The 19746-nt window shown below is 38.4% G+C and overlaps 1 protein-coding gene across 1 annotated transcript in view; it reads right to left on the bottom strand.

Moving 5' to 3' along the window:
• Positions 1-19001, bottom strand: part of MMP16 (matrix metallopeptidase 16) — a 174092-nt gene extending 155091 nt beyond the window's left edge. The window contains exon 1 of the mRNA XM_054636924.2: positions 18532-19001. Within this exon, the coding sequence (XP_054492899.1) occupies positions 18532-18663 (132 nt within the window). The 5' untranslated portion in view covers positions 18664-19001. The remainder of the gene's footprint in view (positions 1-18531) is intronic.
• Between the last annotated feature and the right edge of the window lie 745 nt (positions 19002-19746).

Genomic DNA, 19746 nt, shown 5'->3' with positions numbered 1-19746 from the left:
TGATATAGGTTTGGATCTCCTTATGCACATATTACTTTTCTGTCTTTGGGTATGAGGATTTTGGAGTCAGGTATAGAAGTGTATGACTGCTATTGGGAGCCCAATCAAGTATCAGGCACAGCAGGTAGAATCAATAATTATCAGGATATCTGTGTTTTACTCTATACTGTAGCACAGATACCCCTTGCATATCACAAACAGCATCACAGACTATACATCACTATAGTGACATAAGTATCTCATATATTTTAAAAGAAACACTTAATTTGGTCCTTGGCTAAAGAAAGAAGCAGTAGCTGCTAATGCCAATGAACTGGCAGTAGTGCAAGCTATCTCATACTCTCCTCATCCACATGGAAAGAAACTGCAAATAATTTGTCCCAGGAGCAGTTCAAGCAAAAAGGTTAGGCCCAAGTAACAACATTTATGCCTTGTTCCACTGGTGATTAATCAGATCAGAATAAACAAATTTAAGAGAGAATAATTTCAAGTTGACCATGTTCTCATGGTCTCATTCTATACCATGTTCTCATTCTATATCATGATGAAACACAAGGACACAGTATTTCACACAAGTTGCATGAAGGGAAATATAGGCTGGATATTAGGAAAAAGTTTTTTATGGAAAGAGTGATAAAGTTCTGGAATGGCCTGCCTAGGGAGGTGGTGGAGTCATCCTCCCTGGATGTTTAAAAAAAGACTGGATGTGGTACTCGGTGCCATGGTTTAGTTGAGGTGTTAGGGCATGGTTTGGACTTGATGATCTTGAAGGTCTCTTCCAAACTAGTCATTCTGTGAATTCTGTGAAAAGTATTTCTAGTGATCTGGTATATATCTACCTGCTGAATATAGATAAGTTAAACATATTGATAACAATTTGCCACATTTGTAAGTGGCTTAAATTTAAACACTACCTTGAAAATTTCTAGACACTTTATTGAAAGTATTCCTAATCAGGTTTCCCCATCTCAAACAGTTATGTTGCCTCACTTGATATTTTCTTGCATTTTAACATTTTCTAAATAAAATAAAATAAAATAAAATAAAATAAAATAAAATAAAATAAAATAAAATAAAATAAAATAAAATAAAAGTCTTAATAACCTGAAGATAACTTTGCCAAGTACACTTGAAACATTTCTGGAAAATTATCAGCCACATTATCATCCTGCAAGAAATACTCCCCTGAATTACAGCTACCCCATAGTCTGCAGCATTCAAGCTACAGCACTGATAAGGATTAGTAAGAACTACACCTGGGAGCAAAGAGCCAAGAGCAAAGTAACATGAAGCACTGTAGCTGGTCACAGGGGATTTGCAGCTTCAGACATTACCCCCCACACTTGAACTGAAAGCTTTGTAAGAGAAGTGCTCCAGGTGAAACCACAGGCACACAGAGGTCAGAGTAAAATTCCTGTTTTCAGTCAGGACACAATTTCACTGTAAGGATTTCATTGTCGCTAGTCTCACTGTATTTTCAATATCCTTTCTTCTACTTAGAATAAAGAAATTATGTTAAAAAGCAGAGAGAAGGAACCATTTATTATAAATTATATGGTAATAACTGTATTTACATAAAGAACATGGGAAGATCAGAAAAACTGCAATCCAGTAACTCTGACTTCACTTTTAGAACAAAAATTGTAAATACTTTCTAAAGCCTAATGTATAAACTTTAAAATTATATGCAGCATAGAACAGCAAGAGTAACTTCAATTCATTGAGAAAAAAACAAAAAGAAACCAGCAATACTGTATGTATTGCTGATATGACAGATATAAATTTTACACAATTAACATTTAATTTATGTCAGTTTCAAATCAGTTAATGCTGCATCACACAGTAGTTTCACCTACAAGGTCAGACATTAGAAGAGTTGCTCACAGAGATTAAGAAGTGGCTTTCAAAACAAGAATGGAAGATGTCAGATCAAGAGAAAACATTTGACTTGTGTAGGAGTAATAAGCCCAGTAGGTATCAATAGCTTGATTTTGTTTACACAGTTTATACTGAAGGCAGTATTTCACAGGCTATCAGAGCAAGCAAACACTATCAATGACAAAAAGCCACTCTGGGCTTTCTCCTTTCAACATCCTGACTGGTTCTAGCTTTCCTGAACACAGTTCTCAATAGCATGCTTTACCAGATCAAGGCTAAAGTCCTCTGTTCTGTTCCAGGCTGAGGTTTATAAAGAGAAATAGAAAGGAATAAAGCAGAGGAAGACTCTAAGCACTACTCTGAATGTGGTCTTAAAGGCTAATATCACTACACCATTGCTACTACAGGAGTTCAGACAGCTGCTAGAACATAAAACAACATAAAACAAGAACATAAAACAAGTAAAAAATCCCAGCTCATTTCCCAAAAATATAGTATAGATCAATTCTCAGTGGCATTTCTTCATTGGCAGTCTTGGAAAGTAGTAGTCTTGGCTCATCCAGTGATGAGCCTTGGAAAACTCTCTTGACTTACCTCATCTTCAGCAGAGGAGACTCCAGAAATTAGTTTCTTCTTTTTCCTGAATCATATCCCAGATATGAATTGTGTCACCAGCAAACAACTATCCACGTGCCTCAAAGGGCCTTTGGTTTTCCCACCAAAGGGGAACACATTTTCCAGCAAAATTTCATCTACTGTGAGACTTTACCCAAAGATACGGCCCAGACAGTGAGGTGATGATGTAACATTTGCATCATCCATTATCTACATAATCTAATGGAATTTATGGGGTAGTGCAAACACACAAACTGCAGGGAAATGTTTCACTAGAGCCAGCTGGGTCAGTCATGATCTGATGTTGTAACATGTTGTAACATGTAACAATGTTTCTGCTTCAGCTGGTTCAATTCCTTCAGCTCCACATGTGGGTGCTCCCATACTTAGAGAGATCCTTTCAGCTAAAGAGCTGAATCTAACCCAATTAATACAATCAAAGCGCAATGCCTCTTTGCATTACCTCTTCTGCTTTTTCAAAACTGAAAGACACATTTCAAAACTGAAAGACACATTTCTGACATATTACAGTCTGTTTATCTTTTTGAAGTTCATTACTTGCTGCCTCCTTTCTACCCAAGAAATGTTCATTGTAGGACAAAATGGGGCTGATTTAAAATACCCTCTACTATAAATATATAGGGTTAAAATAATGTTAATTTCCCCATCTGCATGCTTGAACAAGTAGAATCCCTATTGGCAGGTTTTCCAGAGGCCATCCCTAACTTTCAACTCCTGATTCATGACATGAATTCAATCAGTATGGTAATTTTGAAGTTTCAGTTTATATTGTTGGCAGTCAACTCCCTATAGTGTTCTGCCATCCCCCCTTTAACCGATATTCATTGAGTATGTATCAATCAATGCATTTTTCTCATGAAAATATTACCTAAGCAGACAGCTACTAAGCAGTCCTGTCTTGTAAAATTTCCTGTATCTCAATCAGAGATTGAGTGAAATAAAATAAAACAACAAAATAAAAAGGACCAGACTACACAAGAGAACTGAGAATTTATATTATCTAAATATTAATCTAAAAAAATAATTTGTATTATTTGTATTATTAATCTAAATTAAACTCTAATTATTAATCTAAATTAAATATATTTATATTACTAATCTAAATTAAACTCCTTAGTTCAAAAATTAATGTTAGTTTATGACTAAAAGTACATGTCGCTACTGATATTGGTATTTTGATATGATCCTTTTGAAGGTCTAATCCTAAATCTCTGAGACACTGGTCCTACCTCACTTACAACCCTATTTTTGTCTCTCATAGTTGCTACAAAATAGCAAATCAAGAGTACAAAGTCACAGAGTTTAAAAGCAGTAAAATCTGTGTTTTCCTGTTGCTACTGGAGAAGTTGCAACATCTAGAAAAATAAAAGCAAAATTTCAGGAGAACCACCCAGTCCCTGCAGCTACAAAAAATTAGCATCTAAGTCCTAGAATCAAACAGGCATCTCCTGCCATAGTGATGCACAAGGTCAGCCAGTTAGCTACTGTTCAACAGTTTAAAGGTGTTATGCAAATTGTGTAATGTTAACAGTCATCATATAATGAAAAACAGTGTTTGTCAGCAGTTAGAAGTACTTTGACCTTATGAAGTGGCAGGTTGTAACAGGAGCAAAAATAGCAGCAAATACAATTTTGAAGACAATCAAAACTGAAAAGAGGTATGAAGGAAGCAGTGTGGCTAGTGTTGGACAGCTTTCATGTTAAACTGTTGGAAAGCTTCTTGAAGACTTGGCTTACTGTATAAAATGAAAATCTTTTGTTTCTTCTTTAACTGTGAATTTCTCATTCTTGTTTCAAAAAGAAAACAAACAAAAAAAAAAAAAAAAAGAAGTGAACCCAAGAGCTCAAAAAGAAGACAACCAAAAGTATTCTAAAAGCCTTTTTTATGATTTTCAGACAACTATGGTTGATTCTGTGCGCATTATTTACAATTTTCAGCATTGAATTAAATGCTGTTGAAAAAAAGACACTTTCACACACAGTGACTGAAAAGTGTAAATGACAAAAAGCAATGAAGCAGAAAAAGGTATTGATGCAATATAGCCCATATTTTTGGTCTAATATAATAGCTATAGGGTTCTTAAGGTAGATACACTGATGAAGAAGAATAAACCTTACAGTCAATGCCTGTCAGTAGAGCCATCAGCCTCTCTGGAGGAGGAAATTATTGTTAGACAGAGTATAGAACAAGGAACGAATCCAGTCCATTTTTGCTGATGATTAAGGTCACACATTGTAAGCCCCCACATGAAATAGTTAGATCCCATATCAAGTTAACTTTTGCTTCTCTGAATGACCTCACTACTGTTCTTTTCAAAAAGTGCTTCAAGAATAATGATTTGAAACTTTCTTCTAACTACAAGAGTCAGCTTATGCATAGATAGTCCATCTCCATTTATTTTGTACTAATTTCATCCCTTATATATAGGTTAAGCCTATGGATTTTTACACCAATATTTATCTTAAATAGTTAATAAACATTCATATTAGAAATATATTATATTTATATAAATTCCCAAACTGGAGAAGAGAAGGCTTCAGGGACCTTCTAGCAGCATTCTGATACATAAAGGGACCTACAAGAAATCTGGAGAGGAGCTTTTGAGAAAAGTATGTAATGACAGGACAAAGACTTTAAAATGAAAGAGAGCGGGTTTAAATTACATGTCAGGAAGAAATTTTTCACTGTGGTGAAAAATGGTAGAGAAAGACTGGCACAGGTTGCTGAGAGAAGATGTGGATGCCCCATTCCTGAAATCTTCCAAGGCCAGGTTGGATGAATTTGAGTAGCCTGGTCTAGAGGAAGGTGTCCCTGCTCATGGCAGGCGGGGATGGAACTAGATAATCTTAAAAGGCCATTCCAACCCAAATCATTCTGTGATTCTATGATATACATAATTTTAATTTACTAAGTTAAAATGTTTAGTAATTCAGTGCTTTTCAAATAGCTTGGAGTAAAACCTTGGGTGCAATGAAATTAATGGCACAATCTCAACAATTCCACGAAGTTAGAGTCTAAGTTTCCCAATGAAGACCAGATATTTTACTAGGCTACTAAGTACATAAGTAAACAAATAACAGTTACAAAAAAGAAAATAAATTTTATATGGGTGGATTCCCTTTCTTCTTCCTGTCTCTAGTTTCTTATCACTAAAACATAGGTAGTATATGAACTCCGAAAAAAAAGAAAGCATGAAGGAAAATTATAGTCTCCATTTCTATATAACTCTGAAGGCTCTAGACTTCTTTCAACAACTCTATGAATTTTGTTCCAAATTTTAAAAAGTAACCAAGGGGTTTTTTTCATTAGTTACTTCACCAAACACCATAACACAACTTTCAACCACACGTTTAGCTATTTTATTTCTGAAAACAAGTGAAAACCTATAAAACCCTCAGACTGCAGGACATTTAAAGTCAAAAGTTCCTTTCTCCTTTTCTAGTTATCAGGATAAAGCTAACAGGAATGATGAACTTCTCTATTGTATTACTGGAGACGGGACATGAGAAAAGCAGTAATTGCTTTAGGCTCCCCTGTCCGTTATCACTCGTAACTTTTACAAAACATCACAGAATGTATTGTTCCAACATTTTAAAAGCTTAGGTTCACCTTAAGAATCATTTCCTATGGTGCTGAAAATTTAGATAAGGAAGCGAATATTCACAAACACATTAAGATCCCCCAACTTTTAATGAAACAGAATTTTTATTTTGAGCAAAGTTAGAGAAAGAATATACTTCTATAGAATCCAAAACTTTTGGTCCAAATTAAATTCACATCACCTCCCCAGGAAGATCTTGTATATAGAAAAATTCCCTAATATCTTGGTGGAAATGGCATCTAAGCAACTAACCTACGAAGAACAATGATTATATATTTATCTGACTGCTGAGAAAAAAACTAAATTCTCTCAACAGTCAGGAAAAATGACGGAATTATTCACAAAGGATCTAAAATACTGTCTTATCTCTAAATGAGCCTGTGAGTGCCAAACAAGAGTAGAGCTATATATTACAAAGGAAGCTCTTTTGGATAAAAAGGATTGCAGATATGTCACTCTTTCTACACAAACGCAGACTTAAAATCCACAGCAAATCTAGTCTCTCTCTAATTACATGATAGCAGAAAGCTCATTTAAATCGTATATCAGGTAGCATACTCAAGTATTTAAAATTTTGGATTTAAAAATTAAATAAATAAGCAAATTTATAAATACAAGCTGGTAAACTACACTCTTAATCTGACACAGTTAAAATTACCATTTTGAACACCTAAAGCAAGTAGTATAAATAAATCAGTGAAATTACATACCTGCCTATGATGAGATCTAAATTCTGGTATTAACACAGAAAAGTAAATTTTTGTTGACTTAATCCCCATTTTGCTTTACTTAACAAAAGTACTTGAAAACAAGATAATTATTCTTGAAGGCCAAGGCTCTTAGCCAAATTATTAAAATGTCATTTTCATTTTTTATCTTCATGGGGATTGTCTATCAGGCAATAGACACTTAGTGAGCTTATTCTTATAAAATATATTTTCTTATTACTTACTTTTTATAAAAATGCTTAACATTCTGTCTTCTCCCCTCAAGCTGTTTAGGTGTTTGTAAGTTTAGGGCAGAAAGAGAGCCTTTAAAACCATTTAAGGTAAGGCATGAAATAACAGTCAGAAGCAGTAAATTTATAAAACCTGCCATAAGTGTTTGCTGTGAGTTAGGTAACATGTTTTACATGGATTTGAATGGGCTCAGGCCCGATCTCATTACAGCTGAAGGCAAAACTGCCTTGTTACAGTACAGAAATGTTGTGTTCTTTAAACCCCTAACTAAATACTTAGAATATATGAGATCCAAAGATGTGAGGTAGTGTTAACGTTTTAAACTAAGGGATGAATATATTTAATAGTGTGCAGAGCATCAAAGTGACAGGGTAAAAATTGTAGTGACATAAAGATAGAATTCTATTATTGGTTTTGCCAGGAGTATAGGTGTCTGATATGATCTGAGATGAACTACCTTAACCAGGGGATGGGAGATATATCACTGGATTTTTTAGGAGGCCCATGATTTTCTGGAACAGTATCTAGGGACTAAGCAAGTCAGACCACAGGGCCTAAACAGCACCAGGTCCCTATACAAACTTAATGAATCCAAAACTGCAGAGGGAAGGGATTCAACCCCAAATCACGACATTGGAATGCCACTGCCTACCCTGGGGAGCCCTATAGATATAGATCTCATCACTCTCCAGCATCATTTAAAACTAAAAACAGCCTTTAGTTACCTAAAGAGAAGTGAATAGAGTCCTATGAGCTGACTCAGAACACAGAGACTGGCTTCCTGTTGGTAGCCTAAAGAGGAAACTTTTGTTGGTCCCGTGTTATTTCTGCCAGCCTTGTGCACATCTTGGCCAAGGGCACTTTAAGAGGCACTCAATACCCACACGTAAGCAACTTAATCACACTTCTGGTCAATACCAACAGGAGAGTTCAGGAAAATACTCCAAGTCCCTATGAAACAGTCATAAGGAGAACAGATGGTACAGGAACCTTGAGGAAAAATATTCAGCTTACACTTCTATCATACTTAACATATCATCACAGCAAATCTTATTTACCTTATCCTCTTCCCAATAATTTCCTAACATCCAGGGATATGTGAGCAGTATGGCTGCCTGTTAGTGGTGCCTAATATAAAACATTAAATGCATGTAGCAGTGCATCTTTTATTGTATGTCATAAAAATCCATAAATACTCAAATACCAAAGGAGAAGCTTAGGTATTGCGAGGAAAAGGAAACATGAATGTTTGTGGAACAATTTACGTGGTTGAATACATTCAGTCAAAACCAGAACAGTTTTTAATTGTGCATTCTGTGGTATTTACAATCTGATCCAAAACTGATTTATTTTTTAAGACTTTTACATTTATTTAAAATCATTTTGAGTATGTTTGGGTAACAAAAATTATCTTATTCAAACTTTCATTCTGAAAGAGACTGTGATGCTCTCTACCTTCAGTTATCTAACGACATCCTTCACCTGATTCTGACAGTGTTGTCTACCAAGTTTTGGTACTCATATTTTAAAAGACCAAAATAAAAACAAAACAAACATACAAACAACGAACAAACAAAAACCAAAACCTAAAAAAACCCTAAAAAAAACAACCACAAAAAATCAAAACCAGTGTTCAAACTGTTATAGATGTCTTTTCTGCTCTGGCACTTTCTTTTGAACACATTCACTTCTAGAACAATGATACAGATTATTAAATGGAAATGCTGTACTTATATTCTATGATACTCCTCTACTACACTTTATGAAAAAAAGTGAAACAGTCCCAAGGTAAAGGAATGATGAAGATATATTTCTGGCTCTTTTACATTGCTTTTCTTCTATTGCTCTTGATATGTAGCCTGGAAACACTCTTCATTTAGTTCAATGCACCTTTGTGCAAGCTAGGTTACAAAGATGGATAAACTACGGGATCCATCATAATGGAACTGGACACACAACCTGGATCTTCAGCCCCCCCCAGCAAAATGCCTCAGTCATTTACATCATACCCTTTTCCCTACATATTTGAAAATAGATGCAATAGAGAAAAATATAATAAAGACGTTTACAAAACTGGCATTTCATGTACAAGTAATGAAGGATAGAAATATCAGAGCTCGGCAATTCATAAGCAACAAGAAAAACCACTGAACACTGTCCTGGGTTGGTTTGAGGATTTTTAATTATTGTTTCATTTTTCTAAATACATAGAAGCAATGAGAGAAAAAATAAAAAAGCCTCACATGCCAAGACCAGAATCATGCAGTACAGTTAACAATGTATTTCTATTGCTTCTCAAAAATAATAATAATGCATTTTATTGCATGAAAGATCATTTCTTTCACTTGCAATTAAACACAAACCACAACACAGACAGATACAATCTGTCAATTTCTCTGCAAAGACAGTGGGTCAAAGCAATTTCCTAGAAGAGCATCACACAACCAATGTCTGAGGTAAAAATGTGACAGGATCATCACCTTCAGATCCACATGCCATACAAAAAGAAAGCAATTTCCTCTGTTGTACACTTTGTAAATATCCACCAATACATTTAAATAAAGTAACTTCCTCCCCATTGAAAGGGAGGCTTGTTTTTCTGTTTTACTATCTATGTTTCAAAGACATTGATAATTTCCTTTCTGCCTTTCAGCTGGTAATTTTCTAAGAAATTAACTAATCCCCTTGCCAACATCTATTTCACATCTGTAAGTGAATTTGTGATTACATTCCAGCAAAAAATGAAGAGTACCAATGAAATAAAACTTCTTCTCTATATCATGAGAAAAAAAATACTAAAAATTAGATTTTCTGAGGTTAGCATTTCTTTTCCAATTATCTACACAGCTTTGAAACCAGTTCAACTGTTTCATAAAAGAGAAAAAACATACAACACAATCTTCATGTATTACAAACATGTCACATGAGTGGGAAAATCTGATAAAAATTGATATAGTTTTGTCTTACAGCAGTTACATTTTTCGCCCTAACTGTGTCATGATATGATGAGTACTTGTGAGTTAATACAATCAGAAGCTCAAAGAAGAGGGACAGTCACAGAGGGACATTTTTTCACATAATCATAGAATGGGTCAGATTAGAAGGTACCACAGGGTCATCCGGTCCAACCTCTTGCTCAAGCAGAGTCATCCCAGAGCACATGGCACTGGATTGCATCCAGATGGTTCTTAAATATCTCCAGTGAGGGAGACTCCATACACTGTTCCAGTGGGAGTAAATAAGTTCTGCCTCATATTCATGTGGAACTTCCTGTGTTCCAGTTTCTGCCCATTGCCTCTTGTCCTGTTGCGCAGCACCACTGAGCAGAGCCTGGCGCCATCCTCTTGACACCCTCCCTCCAGATACTGATAGACATTCATGGGATCCCCTCTCAGTCATCTCTTCTCAAGGTTGAAAAGGCCCAGATCCCTCAGCATGTCCTTGTAGGAGAGATATTCTTGTACTGAGGAGGCCAGAACTGGACACAGCTCTCCAGATGTGGCCTCATTAGGGTTGAGTAGAGCAACACAATCACCTTCCTCAACCTGCTGGCAATTCTCCACCTGGCACGCCAGGATACCTTTTTCTTGACCACAAGGACACATTCCTGGCTCATGGATGGTTTATTGTCCACCAAGACTCACAGATCCTTCTCCGCAGAGCTGTTTTCCAGCAGGTCACCCCCAGCCTGTACTGGTGCCTGGGGTCGTTCCTCTCCAGATGCAGGACCCTGCATTCACCTCTGTTGAATTTCAGATGGTTCTTCTCTGCCCATCTTTCCAGCCTCTCAGGGTCCTTCTTAAGGGCTGCTCTGCACTCTGGGGTATCAGCCACTCCTGCCAGCTTTGTGTTGTTGGGGAACTTGCTGAGGAGGCCTCTGCCCCTTCATCCAAGTCATTGATTAATAGGTTAAACAATACTGGGCCCAGCACTGAATCTTGGGGGACACCACCAGGGACAGTTCTCTAACTGAACCCTGTTCCACTGATTACAGCCCTCAGGGATCTGCTGTTCAGCCAGTTCTCAAACTGGACTTTCTGTCCACTCACACAGTCCACACTTCCTGAGTTTGCCTGTGAGGATGTTGAGCAAGCAGTATTGAAAGCCTTGTTGAAGTCGAGGTAGACAATATCCACTGCTCTCCCCCTCATCTGCCCAGGCAGTTGTATCCTCATAGAAGGCAATAAGGTTGGTCAGGCATGATTTACCCTTAGTAAACCCATGCTGACTACTGCTGCTAACATTCTTATCAACATGTGAATAGAAATGGCCTCTTTTCCATCTCTTTTCCAAAGCACTGAGCCAACCAGAATAGAGGTAATCCTATCAAGTGGTAGCAGCAGAGACATAGATCTACTTCCACCCTGGCTACCCAGTGTAGATGGTCTTTTAAGATGCAGACATAAGGAATTTTCTTCAACATTCTTTACAAAGACATCTTCTACAAATACTCCATAACCTGACAGTCTCAGTCCACACTGCTGTTTCACACAAGGGTCAATCTTGATATGATCCATAATGAATTAATAAAGAGAGCAAAATATTTTTATCCACAGTCAAAAAGCAATTGTCGAATAATATGCTTTGTGCTTTTTTCAACGTGTAGTAAAAACTGCTGTTGTTCTACAGAGAGAAGCATCAAGAGACTTTAATGTTCTTCTTATTGCTTCACCTGCACACCTCCTAGCACAGCAGCTTTAACTCTAGAATATGAAATCCCTTTCCCAATGACTGGGTGCAAGCTTTGGTACTCAAGATTGGATTGCCTAATATTAAGCTCTGAAATCAACAGGACATAAGTTTCCTAGCACCCTGAAACCTTGATCTTGAAATTAACAGGAGTTTCTAAAAATGGCAAAAATACCTGAACAAGCCCCTAAGTCAATTATGTGCTGTAATACCTCAAAAGGTATGCTAGAAACATTATTGTTACAGCTGAACTCCTCATCTGGTATAAACCAGATGTTAATAAGCAAAGAAACATTGTATTAACAGTTTTGGTTAATAAGTAAAACTACAGAAATATTTTTTACTTCATCTGTAATTTATGTCAAATTTAATTCATCACAGAAATAAAGTGTTGCCACTTAATTGCTCTTAGTGTACAGCAAAGATGCTTACAATGAATGATGATAAGCAGGAACATGAATGAACAGTTGCCAGGCAACCAATAAATAAAGGTTCCAAATAGCATGACCTCTCTTTAAAGGATAAAGCTCTAATCATAATTATTTTTCAAATCCATTTCAGTGCCAGCTAAAATCATGTTTGCAGCACTAATCCTGGCCTTCCTCATACAGAATGAAACCAAATCTGTCATTTGACATATCACAGATAACAAATTAAACAGACTCAACCTGCTCCTTCAGATTATGGTCAACAGTGCATTTTGAGGATGGCAAAAAGGTTAGATATTAAACTGGAATCTGAAATAGAGAGCTGAGATTTAAGCAATTTAAATAGGGTAATTAAAATATTTTTTAAAGTTACATTGTTTCCTAAGGATCTTCAAACAGTATGAACACAAAATGCTCCATTGTTTAATATCATAAAATGATCATTCCATAAAGTACAAGAATGAGACAGACTTTAAAATAGTAAAAACAGATGCAGTTTGAAATGCTTTAAAATCTATATAATACCACATTCTATCTTTATAAACTCTTGCAACAGTCTTGCTGAGTGCATAAGCAGAGCTGAGGTGCCTAGAGCAAGCACTGACCTTTTAGATGGATTCAAATAAAACTGACAAAGAGCAGCATAAATCTTAAACCAGTTAAAGAACACAGTATATCCACTTTGAAGAAACAATGAAGGGTTTTACATTATGTCTTCCAAATAATGGAATGGGAAAGCCTGTGCTTGTTCAAGGTTTACTGGTAGGCCAATAAATATTGTATTTATTTTAGTAAGCTCTCATGTCAGAAAACATTAGGAATACATGTTTTCATAGTTTTATCTTGCACTGCATAAGGTGATTACATAAATCTCTTCAATCATTTTATTTCTTTTCTTTAGTAGAATTGAGATTCACTAATAACTGTGATGCCTAAACACTAAGCTGACAAAAATTTACAACAGGAAAACAAGTTGAACTACAATAATAAACAAATATGTTTTGTACTTAAGGTATAAAATAGTATGTCAGCAGTGAAGCCATAAGAACAGGCACCACACTTCCAACCTGTCTTTGAAAAAATACAGGCAACAGAATCCATGAACTTCTCTGCAATGTCAGTAGCACAAAATAATCTCACACTTTACAGTAGTAAATGCACTCTAACTACTAAGTATTTCTTCACATGTATTTCTTTGTATCAAATGAGAGGCAGTTCATTATATAGTAGATATTTTCCTTCTTTGATAGAGAAGCATTCAGTTGCCTTCCATCAGACACATAATTTTCCAATTCTTTTCCTTATCCAGATATATAAGCAAATAGGAAATATACCACATTATATCTGCATTTTCCTTGACTAATATTTCGCCCACTAATCATCTTCATCACCTAATTCAGTAACTCCTCTCCATCTTTCTAACAATTTCAGTTTGAACTCCTTGTTCTAATAAAAGTCCAGTTCATTTCATTGATATCCTACACAAGAGTGAGATTCCGAATTTAAGTAATTGAGAATCATGCATACTGACTGTAACTTCAGACAATGCAGAAGATCCTCTAAATTCCTGTTAGGACACATGGCACTATTGATACCAAAACCACATTAATTGCTTATCCATGGTTTTCAGCTTGCATTTTAATGAACTATAAAAGAATTGTGTTGTGCCTATAAACCTCACAACCAAGACCACTAGTTCAAAAGTGTGCAAAGGTGCTTTGGAGGATTTATTCCCCTCTCAAATGTTTATTCCTTTTAAGATGCCAGCTGAAGAATGAAAATGGTCTGGTTTTAAGCCTAAAAGACTAAGAGCTTATGGAATAAAAGGTCATGCCTTATCATTTAGCAGGAGCTGGAGGCTAATTGTGAAGTTTATTAACAATGAAAACAATGGGGTTCTCAGAAACTTATTACCATGGAGGAAACTGATGTTATTTTTCTGAAGTTTGGATTCCACTGTGTTTTGTTCCACAACATGCAATTTAACTACCCCACTTTTGAAAATGGGAAATGACTGCATTGTTTTAAAGATCTGCTCACACTAAAATAAGAGTAATTTTAAGACCTCCCCTAGGGATTCAAGTCTATACATTTAGCAATTTAAGGAGAAAAACAGCATAACTGCCAGCTTGAGGAGAGAGATGATGAGGCATGCTTTCTCTGTAGTGTTTCCCACATTACAGATACAGTCAATGAAACTAGGTGTAATTCTGAAAACACTTTCCTCGACAGGGCTTAGGCAGATACTCATCTAAGTAAGAGTAAGCAGCTTTATGTTCCAGAGATCAATTCTATTCTAGATGCATGCTGATCTGTCTTCTGATCAAGATATTTTTGTTTCAATAACCATTTTTCCCAAACCAAAAATATAATATAATATAAACATACTTATTATTCAAGTACATACAAAAGCTAATGGATGACATTAGGAGAAAAATTTGCAGAACAATACAGCTCAAACAGTGCAATATTGTTTGGTTTAGGAAAGCAAATATATATATGTATACACACTAGATGCATATATAGACACTTGTGAAAGACCATCTATAGTCACTCCCAGTAACACACAAAGGAGCTATACTTGAGCCACACAAAATTTTATTACTATAGTGAGGAGCCTAGTAGGAGGAAGAAGGTAGTTTGCTGCTCTATCACTTTTGAGTAACAATTAGCCTCTATGTGTTTGATTCAGTCTTATATTTGGAATGCTCTTTTTGTAACTGCTATTCCATTCAATTCCATTCATTGATGGACGTCTTCCCCTACTAGTGTACAGAAATAGTTGAAAATAGCAGCAAAACTCAACATTGATGACATAGTCTTTCATAATTATACTTGATGAAGTTACTGTTTTGTACCCATAGTTCAGTTCTAAAAGAGGGAGCTAAGAGTGTAGTCCTTAGTCTTTGTCAGAAACAAAGTCTCACAAAAATGCTACTGATAATCAATGAACTTTGAAAATTAATGTTAAGATCTTCTTTTATATATGAGTAAGTGATTCCTAAATTTCATCATGATTTCTTAACCTATGAGTTATAAACATTTCTCATGGAGCTTTAGCATAAATCTCTCATCAATACAAAGTGCAAGCGTGCCCCTCTCATGTACCCTACTCCATGATCTGCAACCTATTCTGCTGTGGCTATTACATGAAATACTGTATACATGAATACATTTCAGGATAGACAGCTGAATTCAGCTATCATTGGAAGCTTGAGGAATTCCTCCATTCAGTTCTTTGGCTAAAAGAAATTTTACAGAGAGGCAACCAAATTACAAGGAACAGAAATGTTCATACAAGCTTGTAAATTTCAGCATTGTGTGTTACTTTTAAAAGGAAACATTATTATTTAATGTGTTTGAGCTACAGTAGTATCTCTTAAGAACTGACCTGGCTCACATCACTGAAACAAACAAACCAAAAAATTCAACAAGACTGAACAGATTTTACTTATCAATCAGGAAAGTGGATTAAACAAGACAGAACAAGAGGAAATAAATAATCTCCATATTTTATAATGTTCAACGGGTATTATCTGTATTTTATTTAAAGACAAGAAAGAATGAAAAGTAAATCTGTTTTTGAACCATCCTAAGCAATTTTTTCCAGTGACAATTCATTCAACTGTATGTACACTACTTTTTTCCTGAAGCCTACTTTGCATATTTATTCTTATTGTCATACAAAATCTTTGTTACATTTTCACAATTTACTCTGAAGTACAACTGCTGTATGCACTTGTGCTGACATGCAGAGTTTTACAGCACAATACATACTTGCTGTTGCCAAGTCCTTTGCCTCAAATTTCCCATGCTTTTAGCCTTTGCTGTTCCCAGCAAAAAGAAAATTGAATTTTCAGCACTATCCAAACAATGTGAACACAGCAATGGCTGTTCTGGGGCAAATGTGAAGTTCATTTAGGCCAGGACCATGTCACTAGCAGTGGTCAAAGGCAGTGACCCAGGAAAAAGCCCCATATTAGGACAACTCTCAAATAATACAGCAATCCCCTGGAACACTCTTCTGGCTCCCAGCAATGTGTGGCTCAGACTTAAATGTGAAAAGACTGGAAGCACTGGTATATGATAACACTCTTTGTTTTCAGCAGGGCTGGAAAGAAGAGCAGAAGATACTTCAAAAAGGAGAAATATGTGCCCTCATCACACATACATGCCACTTCATTCTATCCAACACTGTTTCTTGCTCCTGATATTGCCTTTACCCTCAAAATTTGCTGTTTTCCACATGGAAGAGGTGGCAAAAAATGAAAGTGTTTCCCTTCTTTCCTCAGAAAACCTCCTCCTGACTGGAGCTGGCCTCCTGTTCATATTCCACTTGACTAAACCAATCTTTTTCTCTTCCCACACTAGCTCCATCTGCCGCCCGTCTCTCCAGGAGAGCCAGATGCCAGCAAAGCAGACTGCTGTGGGAGGAGAAAGTTCTGTCGCTGGAATTTCATCCCTATACTCTGCAGGGGGCCAGCCTGTGAAGCATAGGGAGGATACAGAGAGCAACTTCCTCTCTTCCACGCTCCTTCCCCTGCTCATCAGTAAAGAAGGCAGCTGAGGACATGAGCAGAAGGATAAAACACCAATGTGTGCTCTTAAATATGCAGTTTTAATATTCATATAGCAGAAGTCTCACAGTTGTACTCCAGACTTGAGCATGGTACACACCAGATAAACATGTGAGAAGACATGAGTCCTGCTCCAAAGACCTTACAATCCAACAGAAGCAGAGATGCACATTTGTCATAAGGATCAAAGGAGTGACGAGAGCACAGATGACAGAGAAAAAAGACTCGGATTTATAATCAGGAGAGATTTTAATGATTGAGTAAAAAGACAATACTTTCTGGAGAGATGGAAGTCAAAGAAAGAATCAAAGGATGAGTGCAGTTAAGCTGAGACAATTGCACAGGCAACTGCCTGTAGAGAAGGAAAGGGCAGGATCAAAACAGACTTAGAGAAAGAAAATGTGGGTTCTTTATACACTTGATGTGATCTTGCATGAAACAGAGGGAGAAGACATACAGGTAAGAACTTTAGATAAACAGTCTAGTAACAGAGGAGGATCTGCATGAGCAATCTTGTCAGAGAAAGGAGCAAGAATGTGTGTCACTGAGTGAGAACAAGAGCTGATATAAAATAAGCAAGTGTGCATATGTGTGAGACAGGGACGCAGACTTCATTTTTCTGGGAGGAAGAATCATGGGAACCCAGGAGACTAAAGAGACTATAAAATAAAAAAGGCTGGTCTGGGCGCAGCAGAAAGTTTTGAGTGGGGTTGGCAGGACAGAAGAAAGTGAAGGTACAGAGTGACCTAACAGAATACCAGAATTACATATAAGAATCTGAAAGAACACATATAAATTACAGAGACATAGCAAGAAAAATCAATAAGTTGAATTGACAAGGAAAAGAAGGAAATAGACATATCACATTGCAGTAGAGTAAGGGATCATAGCAGAACAAATGGAGTGACAGGATAGAGAAAAAGGAGGAAAGAACATATGCAAAGATGATAAAAGTCAGTAAAGAAACATTACTTAAGTGAAAGCACTATGTAAAAACTCCTAATGGGAAAACTGGGTGTGTAGACAAGGGTGACTGGAAATGGGTGGTCACTGTAAGTGTAAACTCTTAGGGTTTGCCCCATCTTGGTATACCCACATTTTCATCTTCATTTGCTCTCAGAAAAAATGCTGTTTCCTTGTCCTCCACAGCCCCTAACTTCCGAGCTGTAGTTGCACCTTTATGCCATTTGTTTCACTATTTCTAGTGGCAACTATTTTTCTCATGTCTACATGGGAAAAAGCTCTTATTTTTTTCCGATACTTTACCACAAACGTGCCAAAAATCTCAAGTTTCCTTCCTCCTGTCCCCATAACGCTCTTTCATTCATTCTTCTTCGAAAAAAAACCAAAATAAACCAAACCAAAAAAGGCAGAGAAAACTCAGCAATACAGTGGTATCTTAAGTCCGAGACATTCAGCGAACCTTTCCTGAGCTGCATGTACATTCTGCGCCCCAGGTTTCTTCCGTGCCCGGGCGAGGGTTTCCCGTCTCCCGCGGGCTGCGCTCCAGCGCCCGGCATCGCGCTGCCGGGATAACGGGATCTCCGGCTGAAACGCATCCATCAGGCGGGGCAGCGCGGGGAGGGGAGCTAGCTACCGGCTGCTGGAAGGAAAGCCTGCACAGACGTATGCCCTGGCTGCTGGAAGACATGGCTGGCTGGCTATTTGATTTGATTTGATTTGAGGGACATAAAAAAAAGGGAAAGGAGGAAAGGGAGAGGGGGAAGCACACACGCTTGCACACGCATCCGGCTGATCTTACCTCCACATTGAAATACTGCTCCGCTTTGCACACTGTAGCACATAAAATCCAAATGAAGGTTTGCAAGAAAAACACCCTGGATTGAGAAACGAAATCCACCCGGCTTCCAGTGCTGGATGCGAGTACGATCATAGTGAACTGTGCTTCAGCGGGTGGAAGACCTCTCTTTCTCTCTCTTTGCCTTAAACAAATGCACAAAACAAACCAGCCTCCCCCGTGTCGGTGAAGAGCCCGTAGCGCAGGTTCACCCACAGCCGGGGAGGAGGAGGAAGAGAAGGAGGAGGAGGAGCAGACACTTCACAGCACAGGCGGCGGCGCGGCAGGGTCAGCTCTCGCTCATCCTCACCACCAGCCCCGTACAGAGGGAATGTGGCGTCCGAGTACAGTCGCTGCTCCTGCACGACTCCTCTCTGCCCAGCAGCAGCAGCCGCCTCCCCGTGTCCTCCCTCCGCTCCCGCCTCCTCCGCCTCCTCCACCTCTCCTCCTTCTCTCCTGCCTCCTCCCCTTCAGCCTCCGCCTCCTCCCGGGGAAGGCGGGCCTGCTCCGCTCGGCTCGGCTCGGCTCTGTGCCGTGGCCCGGCGTGGCCCGGCCCGGCTCGGCTCGGCTCGCTGCCCTGCCCTGGCTCGCCTCGCCCCCCGCCGCTCCCCTCCACTCCAGAATGTTCAGGCGAAACCTTCATGGCCCCGCCCCGTAGGCGGCCTAGAGGCGACGGCCCCACCAGGCGGCCCCGGCGCGCCAGCGCCGCCCGGCCGCGCTCGGCGGGCCGCGGCCCGGAGCCTCGGTGGGCGGCTGCTGGAGACCGGCGGCCCGGGAGCAGCCCGCGGCCTTTCCCCTCGGTCCCGTCCCCAGGAGCCGAACGAGTGCCGAAGCCTCCCCGCCCTCTTCACGGGAGGCGCCTGGCGCGGAGCGAGCGCCCCGAGCCACCCGCGGTGCCCGTGCCCGGGAACGCTGCGCTCCCCTCCCCGCGGTGCTGCTTGGGTGATGAAATTCTGCTTAATGCGTCCGAAAGCACGGCCTTACACTTAAGGGAAATCAGCGTGTGAAATACTATAGCACAGGCTTAACTTCATGCTGGATATTATCATATTCAAAATGCCTTACGATTACCGCAGATGAACTACTCGTGCAGTGATTTAATAGTAAACGGGAATTTTTTATGCGGCCCTTTGATATGTCATCCAGTGTAAGGAAAGTGAGATGATTCATAAGCAGTGG

Source organism: Agelaius phoeniceus, chromosome 1 (genome assembly GCF_051311805.1).
Source record: "Agelaius phoeniceus isolate bAgePho1 chromosome 1, bAgePho1.hap1, whole genome shotgun sequence".
NCBI classification, from domain to species: Eukaryota; Metazoa; Chordata; class Aves; order Passeriformes; family Icteridae; genus Agelaius; species Agelaius phoeniceus.
The sequence above is the reverse complement of the archived record's forward strand: the minus strand, read 5'-3'. Positions and strand labels throughout refer to the sequence as shown.